The 12,286-nt window shown below is 35.4% G+C and overlaps 1 protein-coding gene across 12 annotated transcripts in view; it reads right to left on the bottom strand.

The window, feature by feature from the left end:
- Positions 1–12,286, bottom strand: part of KDM6A (lysine demethylase 6A) — a 194,788-nt gene that overhangs the window by 80,016 nt on the left and 102,486 nt on the right. For 8 of the 12 annotated variants that reach the window (XM_051827032.3, XM_051827033.3, XM_051827035.3 and 5 more), the window contains exons 5-6: positions 12,143–12,201; positions 3,243–3,363 (exon numbers count right to left, since the gene is read on the bottom strand). In XM_051827032.3, the coding sequence (XP_051682992.2) occupies positions 3,243–3,363; positions 12,143–12,201 (180 nt within the window). The remainder of the gene's footprint in view (positions 1–3,242; positions 3,364–12,142; positions 12,202–12,286) is intronic. The other 4 variants (XM_070066975.2, XM_070066976.2, XM_089323964.1 and 1 more) reach the window with 1 other exon arrangement.

Below are 12,286 nucleotides of genomic sequence, written 5' to 3'. Positions count from 1 at the left end.
AAAGAAAGCATTTTACTTTGACTGCACATGGCAACCATCCTGTATCATCAAATAGAGTAATGAGCCTTAAGTACAAGCCAATATAGAACTGAAAAGAAAACAAATCCTTGGATCAGTTGAATTAACCAATCTTGAATACTGGACTTCACATATACACTACAGTTCTTTATTTTAACCAGTTTGAACTGAAGTTTCTGAGACCATATAGCCTAAAAAGCATCTATACAAACACACCGTGCTAGGAAACAACTTAATGTAATGGAAAGGTTATCAGAAGTTCCACCATCTATCCAGATGAAGGTAAACTACTAGTCAGGAAAACTGGAGACCATCTAAGGGAAGAGGAACATATTTTTCCTTCTGAGTCCTACTTTTATTCACAAAATCTAAGCACTTAAGAGTAATAAACTAGGGGCCAGTGCTGTGGCACAGTGGGTTGACACCCTGGCCTGAAACGCTGGCATCCTTGGGCCCCTGTACCCACGTGGGAGCCCCAGAGGAAGCTCCTGGCCTCAGATCAGCGCAGCTCTGGCCGTTGTGGCCATCTGGGGAGTGAACCAGTGGATGTTAGTCCTCTCTCTCTCTGCCTCTCCTCTCTCTGTGTAACTCGGAATTTTGAATAAATAAATAAATCTTAAAAAAAAAAAAGAGTAATAAAGTAAAAGACTTCCTTGTCAACCAACACTGTAGATGCCTAAAATTCTCCCTTAAAATAGTGAAGAAATACTAGAGGTAGGCTTAAAAGGTTAATGTCAGGATGAGACAAAAATCAAATGAAACCTTTACACTATGAAGAATAGAAAAAAATCAAGCACTCTTAAAATTCCTTTCTTTTTTTTATACAAATGAAATGGACATCATGATGCTATCAAGTATTTTAAATAAAGGCTGCCATTACATAAGGCAGTTTTGCTAGGAACACCCTGACTTGAAGGTTTATTAGATTTTAACTATGAACAAATTAAAGTGGTAAACAGGATAATGTTTTAGTCAAGCAAACTAAAGCAGGAATACTTTCAAAAAGCCATTTACAGTTTCCCCTGATTGAAAGGGATTTTAAAGCCTGTCACCTTCATGAAAATGGAACTTTACATTCAGACTTAAGATACCACTGTATTGATATTTGAGTCACATTCCATAATTTGGGACACACAGGATCACTTTTTTGCCTCAAATACATTTCCTGCTATCAGAAACACTTCTGTCACATTCATAGATATGTTGTTACAATATTGTGAAATTCCTGAACAAGTTTATTTTGTATATTCAATGTTAAGAGTCTTCGAGGAGGCCAGCGCCATGGCACAGTAGGTTAATCCTCTGCCTGCGGTGTCGGCATCCCATATGGGCGCTGGTTCTAGTCCTGGCTGCTCCTTTTCCAATCCAGCTCTCTGCTGTGCCCTGGGAAAGCAGTGGAAGATGGTCAAAGTCCTTGGGCCCCTGTGCCAGCATGGGAGACCAGGAAAGAAGCACCTGGCTCCTGGCTTCGGATTGGCGTAGCTCTGGCCATTGAGGCCATTTGGGGAGTGAACCAGCGGAAGGAAGACCTTTCTCTCTGTGTCTCCCTCTCACTGTCTGTAACTCTACCTCTCAAATAAATGAATAAAATCTTAAAAAAGAGAGAAAGAGAGAGAGACACTTTGAGGAGCCTACGCTGTGGCACAGTGGGTTAAAGCCAAAACCTGTAACACGGACATCCCGTGTGGATGCCATTTCAAGTCATCTGATCTGGCTCCCTGCTAATACACCTGGCAAGGAAGAAAAAGATGGCTCAAGTGCTTGGGCCTCTGCCACCTATGTGGGGAACCCAGATGGAGTTCCAGGCTCCTGACCTTGGCCTGGTCCCTCCCCTGGCTACTGCGGATATTTGAGGAATAAACCACAACATCGATCCATCGATCCATCAATCCATCTCTCTCTCTCTCTCTCTCTCTCTCTCTCTCTCCCCTCCTCTTTCAAATAAAATAAATCAATCTTAAAAAAAAAAAAAAAAAGAAGTTTGACAGCTAGTAAGAAACTGAAACTGCAAATGTCCAAGAAGAGACTAAAATACACAAAGTAATATATCTGAACTTATGCTCCAATTCAAACTCACTGGTATCCCACAGTACAGTTCGCAAAATGTTGCACTAAACTTTAGAACTGATAACTTGCAGGCATCCCTTATTCTCCACACTACTAACACATACACAGAGACCTATTCCTCAACTGTACTTACCTTTGATCACTTCTTGGCAAGCTATTTGGTTATATCTCTCTCTCATATAACATCAGCATTGTTCTTTATAAATTCATTGAGGTAGACACAGTAGCTGCAGAATTTTTTATTTTAAAAATCTATAACAATTACACACCCTTAGGTACAAGTTTTTAAAAATCTGTAATAGTTCCTTATTAGTGAGTTCAAATTATAACCTACTGGAAGTCATTTTTATCTTCCTCCCTCACCCTCTCCTACTTTAGAATCAAGATAGTCTGCAATGGAGATCCTGAGATTACAGTAACCATTATAAATAGTTACAAATTCAAAGAAACTTAATCCTAGAACTTCTAACCTTTTGAAAATGAAATTCTTTTGTCATGTAGGGAAACACTATTTTCATGAAAAACCCAATAAAAACCAAAACACAAAATGCTCAATGAAACGTGAAAATACTAGAGAAATCCCAATTTCTATAGGTAAAAAGTATGATATTTAGTCAACAACATATTATCTCTTCCCAATAACATTGCTACTCTTAAATCAGCAGTCCAAATGCTCTTCCAGGAACACTCTTTATAACTTAGATATAAGACCTGGCCTGCTGGTAGAGGCAAATAGATCTCTACTGAGATCCAAGCAAAAAGAAGGTTAACAATTGGGTCACACATATGGCATCATGAAATAACTCTACAGTGATGGATCACTTATAAGGGAGTGATTTAGATGTCTCAACTGACAATGAAACTTCCACCCTTTCCTGATGAGGGATCTTAATTAAAATGTAAAATAAATAAAATAAAACTTTAATCATGAAATTAGTTACCATGCAAGTCTTAGCACCAACTACTTTGCACCCTGAAACACAAACTTAAATATCTTCCATGTCATGGCTGATAAACAGCTTTGCCACCTAAACGTTTAAAATTTTCTTTTAAAGTGCCAATAGAAATTCCAACATTTCTCATTTTTCTAATATTAAACAACAACAAAAAGCCCACAAAAATGAAACATTGTATCTTGAAAAAACTCAACAACCTACCTTTAAACTAGACTCATAGTCTGTGTTCACTTTGAACATAAGCCCAAGTCGTAAATGAATTTCCTTGGCTCGACAAAAGCTGGGATCAACATAAAGCACCTCCTGAAATGCTTTAATTGCCCTGAAAGAATATAGACATAACATATCTTAACTTTTTAACATGTGCATGCATTTCTGCTTGGTAGTACAGTAAAACCTCTGTTTTATGCAATATTGTTTTAAGGAAATGTCTTTTTTTTTTTTTAATGTGAAAAGTTTAAGGGGGGGAAAAAAACCTGGAAAGGAACACTTGGGCCTCTTATATAATTGAATACATAATCTAATTTAATACAAAGGAGAAAAGATCAGTTGAACTTATTCTAAATTATTCAAACAAGCTCATGGTTTAATAAAATTCTCAGTGTAAATAACTGATTTCATTGTTTCTGGAATTTTCTGGTGCAGAGGGGAATAAGGCAGTAAAAAGGTCAGATTTTTAATGGAGGAGGGTTGCTTAATCCTGTTTCTATTCTCTTCTGTAAAAATGTATTCTTTTTCTTTATATTTATGTCTTTCATATCTTTTATACTGTGTGAGTTAGTAGTCAGTTTTCATATTCGTCCTTACCCCAAAGCTCTAAGGTGCTCTTCTGTCCTAACTCTAACGTCCATATTTAGCTGGCTCTCTCAGTTCTCTATTCCTTTTCCCTTTCCTTGGTCTACTAGTCTTTGCCCCAAATTCACATAGTATCTTTTTATACAAGATTTTGATTATTAGTTTAACAAATTCAGGGATGAAGGAAGGCCAGTTTTTGCTGAATACATTTTTATATTGCTCAGTTTCATAATACCTATGTATTGCCTACTCAAAAATGAAGCTTAGAATGAGAAAAATCTATTTTGAATTTTAAGTTGTTATATCAGATGTAACATCATGTTAGATGGCATTTTAAATCCCTTTACATGATTTAAATGTTCTCGCAAGCACCTATTTTGTAAGGTTTTTATCAACTAAGTTACCCCTCAGATCTTAAAGGTAGCTATTTAGAATCTTAGATGCCTCCCAAACAAAAAAGTGTTCTGTATAAAAAGTTCAAAATATCAAAAAGTAAAGCAAAACAATACTTCCTATGTCCTTAATAACTCTGACGGATTCATGTGTTATCATACTCCTCAGTAAAGGGTATGTACCTATTTATTATAAAATTAAGAGTTCTAAAAGGTAGTGTTTATGGGGGCCTTGGAGTATTAGGTTCAACATCAGACACCTTTACACCTTGTTATGACAATACTTAATTTTTTTATTGAAGAAAAGCTGGGCATCCATCTTTTAAGTGGATGGAACTACATATGTTTTCTTATCTGATGCGTACAGACTTTGAGATGGGATGGGGGGGTGTCAAAGAACTGACGAAAAATTGGAATAATTTATCATTCTTGTTCAGATAACTTCCTATTTCTCTCAAACAGTACAAATGTATCAAGGGAGGCATCAAGAAGATGAGAAAAAAGAGCAACTGTAGCAATAAGTGAGGCCAACTAAAACATGATACAACCAGGAAAGAATATGAAGGAGCTTTTTGATGAGATGCCAATGTTTTACTTCTTGATTCAGGTAACAGTTACATGAATGTTTAAAACATGTCACTGTCTATACTAATGATTTATGCACTTTTAAGTATGTTATATTTTATAATAAAAATTATAGATAATGCTCTATAAAGTCCTAATTAATCTTACCTTATGATACAGGTCAGGAAATTCTAAAGGAATGGGTCAGAACTAAGCAATGTCCACATGTAATAATAAAAAACCCAGGTAGGCCTGAGTCAAAAAACATGAAAGAAAAAGAACAGACGTGGAAGATAGCAAAGGAAAAGGAGGAACAAACAGAAAAACGGTTATAAAAGGAAAAGAGGTGTAAAAGTAAATATGAAGAAGGGAGGTAAAAGGAATATAGAACACTGCTAATAATATTCCTACTTTGAGGTGACAGGACTTGTTATGGGGAAAGGAATTCTACAATCTCTACAGATCTGTTCCTCTCATCCCTTTCCCCAAATGCCACATCTGTTAGAAATGTTTTACTCCCTAGGTGCCTTCAGTACAGTGTTCCATTGAGTCCACAATGTCACAAAGGTGCAAAAAAAAACACTAGGTTACTGTAACATGCTCTCTATGAATGTTAGCATAATGGGGGGGGGGGGGTTTGGCCTATAAGCAAAACAATGTTTCATTTAAAATCTGTGAGCCTTACCACTCAAGTCTATTCCCAGTTATGCCCTAACACTGCTCCTCCACAGCAGTGAAGGGGCTTATCCATTTATTTATGTAAATATTAGCCCTCTTGGCTTCACTGCTTCTCCTTATTATATTCTGCTGATGTGAAATATTTTCATTTTCCTACTTTCCTCTAAATCTTCAAGATTCACCACCTAAACTCAACACCCAACAATTTTCTTCAGTGTTAACACTTAGGTTCACTCTTTAAAATGAAATACTTCCATTTTCTACCAATTGATTTGCTGTTTCCAGTTGTTTCCAAGTCTATTCCTTGAAGTCTTAAATTCTTTTATTGCTAATATTCCAAATAATACAGCAAAAAGTTTAAGTGCAGTAGATATTTACTGATGCCCTCACTTTTATACTTTAGGATTTCTGGTTGGGTTGGGGCACTCTAGTCTTTTTACTGATCTTTTCTCATCTGACACAATACATCTTATTCAAACACTTAAGTTCATTTTCTTTTCTGAATTTTTGTGCCTCTCTATACCATATAGTTCTTCAGTTTTCCTCATCTCAGGAAAACAAAACAATATGAGAGAAACAGACAAACAGAAAAAGTGAAAGGGTGTACTTCAGGACAGGGATAGAGAAAATGTCAGACTATATTATAATTTTGGTCATCATTTTATTGCATTCATATCTCACCAAAATGCATGTAACCAGAATATGATCTTTGCAGGACAAAACAGACAAAAATCACCAATACATGTAATTTCTGCTGACCTCAGAAATTCTGACAGAGAATTTTATAACGTGGTAAATTTTTACCAGAAACTATAAAATACTTTTATGATATGCATGCAGAGGTACATAGTTTTCAAACACTTAAACCATATTCTCTACTGCAACAAGTCTATATTGTTCTGCACAATATCCTTGGCATTTTTCTTAAAATCTGAAAAATGTAGCTTTTTATGTCACCAAAGTTTTCTGCAGATGTTCAGTTGAAAGACTGTTTTAATGTTAAACATTAAGAAAAATGAAAAGCTAAAATGTCAATAGCACTATCTACAAAAAACACACATGTGTGCTGAATGCATTATAAAACAACAGCCATTTTAACACTATTGCTAGAAAGTCACTTTTTTAAAAAGTCTCTTCTAGAACTAAAGCAAAATATATGATATTAACTAAATATCCTAGCACAGCCTTTCAAGTACATTTAAAAAGAATCATAATAACACCTTGAGTTCTGTGGGGTTAATAATACTGGGTCCAGAGATTTCCCTCCAGAATGTATGATGGGATAAACGAACTAATTTCACACAAATAAAATGGAGGATATTTTAGCTCTAAATCAGTAACAAGATAATAAATACACAACACACATATACTTTCACATGTATGTATTAGTTAATTTAGAAGTTCTTTTTAACTGAGAAATATTTCATGAAACAAAGAGGTAAGATTTTAATGATGGAGACAGCAGAAGGCGGCAGATCAAACAGTAAATGGCACAAAGCCACATGGGTGAAAAACGCTCAAGGTGTTTTTAGGGAAATGTCAAAGCAATGTAACTGGCACAAGGACTATATTTAGGAAAGCTGTAGGCTAATAGGATCTTTTGAGGTTGAATCAGAAAGGACCATAGAAGTGAGACTAAATTAGAAATACTACACACTGGATTAATCAAACCAATATTTGCTAATTATCACCTCTCCCAGCTCTTTTGCTCTCTCTAGCCAGTCCTCATTTCATCATTCCAGGCAATGGGTTACTTTTTTACCTGTCTTATTTTAGGATTTTTGTTCTTATACATCATTTTCCTTAAGCTTAACTAATCAAAGACGTTCAAAATTCTTTGTGGCAATCTAAATGTCACCACTAGGCATAAATTAATCAGAACGCCCTTGGTGAAATCTGTAAGTTTTCAAGTCAGCATTTGATGTAGCAGCAGGTAAAACACTGGCTGGGATGCTCCCATCCTTTATTGCAGTGCCTGGGTAGGAGTTCTAGCTCTACTCCCCAGTCCAGCTTCCTACTAATGCACACCCTAGGACACAGCAGGTGATGGTTTGACTAGTTGAGTCCCAGCCACCCAACATGGGAAACCCGGACTGAGTTCCGAGTTCTTCACTTCATCTCAGCCCACACTTGGATGGTACAGGCATTTGGACAGTGAAGCAACAGATGGGAAAGCAATCTCTCTGTGTCTCTACCTCTCTCTGCCTTCTAAATAGATAGATATTTACAACTAAACAAATATTTTGACAATAATTGGCTAGGTTTTTTCCTCAAAATATAAGTATATATAATAAACTTAAAATGTATTAGTATCAATTGTTTTATGTTAATAGAACTAAAATTAAACTTTCAATCTAGGAGCATGTCTGTATTATGAAGGCTCAAAAACATACATTAAATGTTTTTGCCAGACTCCACGCTGGACAAGACTCAAGGTCAATTAGGTTTATGTTTGCACTATTCCCTATCATTCCCTGAAAAAGTTTCATTATCACTAAAACCACTATTCTTTTTGCCTTATCGCACTCCAAGAGATCAGAAATTTCTATACTTGTAAGAGTATTTGTGATTGGTACAGAGTTACAGAAATGAATACTAAGAAACCTTACTAATAATGTATTAACATTTCTTTTTCATCTATACCTCATTCTCATAATCCTTTTTGATGTTAAGGTAATAATAATCATTACATTTTCTTATCAGGTTTGTTGATTAGATGCAAGAGTTTAATTTCCAGAATCCTATGCGTCTAGCACAGAATTACGTATCTCTGATATGTGCCACCATACCACCATTCTAGTTAATGGGAAGAAAAAAAAGGTTACAGGCCAAAGATGGCTGGTAAGAATTTGTAGGGAGATGTATTTAGAGGTATGTCTAGTCCCCAAATATATTTTTCTGCCAATCTAACCCTTCCTTTTCTGTATATAGTACACTTCCTCTTATCCCAAGATTTCAGATTCTTACAAAGGCAAGTAGTTCAGTTCAAGGTATCTCTAGTAATCTATCACCTTCCTAAACAACATGTGATGACATAGGCTTGCATGCATGTATGATACTGTAAAGGTTTTATAGAGGTTTCATTCTGGTTTCTAGCTCTTTACTGCACTTACTCTACATTTTTCTTTAAGTTTGCCCCCAAGATTACTTAATAAAATGATAGCACACTTGAATTATCATAATAAATAAATCCATTGAGAATGTAACTGTTACTCTAATCCACTACTTTCTGACATGGGATCCTCTAAGAGGGTGTAGCTGGAAAAAATTGGAAACAAATAACTGATCTAGAACCTGACCTATAATCAACTCTAAAAGGAAAAATGGCCAGCATAATATAAAATAACCATAATATAAAAAAAAATAGGTTAACAATACCACTGGTAAATAAAATTGCTCTTATTAGTATGTTAAATCACCACTACCAACCCAAACATACATCACCAAAAAAATAATAATCTCAAACACAAGACATGATATCAAGTACCAGATTTTATTTAAATTATAAATATGTCAAAGCTGCAACACTGAGACATCCTAGACTATGCTTTGTGCTGACTATACAAAAAGATAGCGTAGTTTTCCTTAGAAACATTTCTCAATAAACTACAAAATATTTGGTGAATAAAAAAACACCAAAAAAAACCATGATCCCTGCAATCAATAGGGATCTACACATAAAACAAAGAAAGTAATTTTAACTTAAATAAGCTCCTATCAATTAAGGATGTACTCTAAAACTCTCTCCAAGCAAATATCCCATGCTTTCTAATTTTGTGGCTTTTCAAAAGATAGCAACATAAGCTAAAGCAAAAAGTGAGGACAGTCTGAGAGAGAACATTTGATTAGCAAGAGAGAAAACACATAGCCAAAGTGAATTCATAGACAAGGTGTGAGATATGTTATTTTAGAACTAAAATTCAATACATAAGAGAATGGTAGTGACCAGGACAAGATCAATAGAGCAAAGGACACTTATTAATTCCAACACTGCATCGTCCTTATTATCATTCAGTTTCATTTCTTAGGTCAACTGAAGAATATAAAAAATCATATGCATATAAAGAATCAAAAGATATAATAACCTTAAACAGTTACAAGCTCCCAAACTTAACATGATTATATACTCACTAAAGCAATCAAGTCTCAAACTGACAACAGCTTCATATAAGTACTACTTTTACATCATTATCTTCTTCAATCTATAGGGAGGTTCATAAGTTACCACAGGTATATGGAACCCAACTGGTATGAGGTATATATTCATATATCTATTTCCTAAACAGTAGAGTTCCTTGCTTGGATTTTACCTAAATTACTTCTAGATGGCCAGCCATAAACACTGTATCAATATGCTCAGGAGAACAATTACAAACATAGATTAAAAAATAACCACTTGCTGAGCCAGCCCTGTGGCTTAGGAGGCTAAGCCTATGCCTGTGGCACCAGCATCCCATATGGGCACCAGTTTGTGTACCGGTTGCTCCTTTTCTGATTCAGCTCCCTGCTAATGTGCCTGAGAGAGCGGTGTAAGATGGCCCAAGTGCATGTGCCCCTTCACCCACGTGGGACACCCAGAAAAAGCTCCTAGCAGGATCATGGCTTCGGATCGGCCCTGCTCCAGCTGTTGTGGTCATTTGGGGAATGAACCAGCAGATGGAAGACAGTTCTGTCTCTCCTTCTCTGTAACTCTGCCTCTCAAATAAATAATTAACTAGAACCACCTGGGGCAGGCACTATGGCATAGTAGGCTGAGGATCTGCCTGTGGCGCCAGCATCCCATATGGACACTAGTTTGTGTGCAAGCTTCTCTTCCAATTCAGCTCTCTACTATGGCCTGGAAAAGCAGTGGAAGATGGCCCAAGTGCTTGGGCCCCTGCACCCACATGAGAGACCCCAAGGAAGCTCCTGGCTACAAATGGGCCCAGCTGCAGCCCTTGTGGCCATTTAGGGAATGAATCAGCGGATGGAAGACCTTTCTGTCTCTCCCTCTCTGTCTGCAAATCTAACTCTGAATTAAATAAATAGAAATCTTGCAAAAAAATCAATCTTAAAATTTGGAAACAAAGTACAACAGGAAAAAAAAATTCAGGGGGGAGGGGTTGGATCAAGCATAAGCTCACTTCTGCCACTAACTACAGAGTTAGGTAATACTGATTTAAACACATATCTTGCTTTCTCCATTGACAAAATTAAAGGGAAAAAACAAAATTATTTCTAAGACCACTTCCAGCTCTAAAATTTTAGAATTTTCAATTCTATGAGTAGGATCTTCAAGAAACAAAGATTTTAAACCAGTCTGGATCCAGCCTTGTTTTTAAATAGGATACACTGGACATGAAGATAGGAGGCTTAATTAAGGATAGCTGACAAGAAAAGGGTAATTTAAGAGAAAAATTACAAAGCTTCTTTACAAAGATCAATTATAGCCTTTATAAAGTTTACAGAAAAATTCAATGATCTAAATTCTTGTAATACTCCATTACACACACAGGTGTTCTCTAACAATGCAGTGCTTCCAAATATGAGCAAAAGCCAAAAGAGGAAAGAAAAAGCATAGCAGGAAAAAGCCAAAAAGAAAAAAGAAAAAGCATGCTTGGAAAAAGCAATCCAGCTATAAAATTGCATAACTAGGAAACCCTATCAAATCACTGCCAATATATATGTAAAAAATTTGTGATAAATATTCAAGGTAGCCAACAGGTATATAACAAACTTGTAACCTTTGGCCAAACACTCAATCACTTTCCTTTGGATTCTCAAATCATTCACTCAGCTTAAGATTCTTGAACACAGAAGGGATTATGACAAACTCAAATATGCTTCAAATTAAAAATGTCTACATAGAGCTTTACAAGTCACAAAATGTATATTGTGAGCATCAAAACCCTGTGAAATAAAAGCATGTGCTTATACTGCAACTTCAGTTTAAATTTTTAAAAAGAAATGAGGAAACGAATTAAATAACTTTTTACATCTAAGATCAAATTAAATATCAATGCTATGACCAAATACCAATCTTACACTTTAAATTCTATGTTCTTTCCACAGCATGCTATTATCCTATCTGGTAAACAAACAAACAAACAAACAAAAAAACATGGGGCAAAGGTCATAATAGTAGAGTCATCTTAAAGCTTGTAAAATTTTATATATTACTATCATATTTAATATGCAACTGGTAAAGGGGTACCATTATTCTTATTTTATAGTAGAGAGAACTCAGAGTTTATAATCTAATGCCTAGTTACTAGAAATTGGAAAGGCTAACCAGTGTGTGGAAAAGGGAAGTATCTATTAATCTGTAAAAGTAAACCTATGAGTACTAATCCTTATATAGATCATTTACCCAAGCATTCCTCAGTTCAAATAATCTAAAGACCACTATTCCATAAGGAATAACTGAAAAACATCAAAAAGCTTTTTTATCAGTCTCTTTTAAGAACCTTATATAGATTCTTTAGGGAACACCCACAACTCCTAATCTAAGGTGGGTCAAAATCTCTGATAGAACAATCAAACCATTTCAAAAGATTACATATAATGTAGGCTTACTAACGCTAAAATATTTTCTATTTACTACATATACATGCATATACAATCAAGTAAAAGCTAACCAACAAATGCCATTTACTGGAAATAACTGGAGTTATTAGTTTTATGTCAACTTACCATTGAAATGCATTGTAATGGAAGTAGACCAAACCAAGACCATATAAAAAGGCAGCATTCTGTAAAGGAAGGGAGAAAAACCATACTTTTAGGAAAGGCATTTGTGTCTAATGCATATGATATTATTATAAAAATACTATATTC

This window comes from Oryctolagus cuniculus, chromosome X (assembly GCF_051225735.1).
Source record: "Oryctolagus cuniculus isolate XC-2025 breed Fujian yellow rabbit chromosome X, ASM5122573v1, whole genome shotgun sequence".
Classification (NCBI taxonomy): domain Eukaryota; kingdom Metazoa; phylum Chordata; class Mammalia; order Lagomorpha; family Leporidae; genus Oryctolagus; species Oryctolagus cuniculus.
The sequence above is the reverse complement of the archived record's forward strand: the minus strand, read 5'-3'. Positions and strand labels throughout refer to the sequence as shown.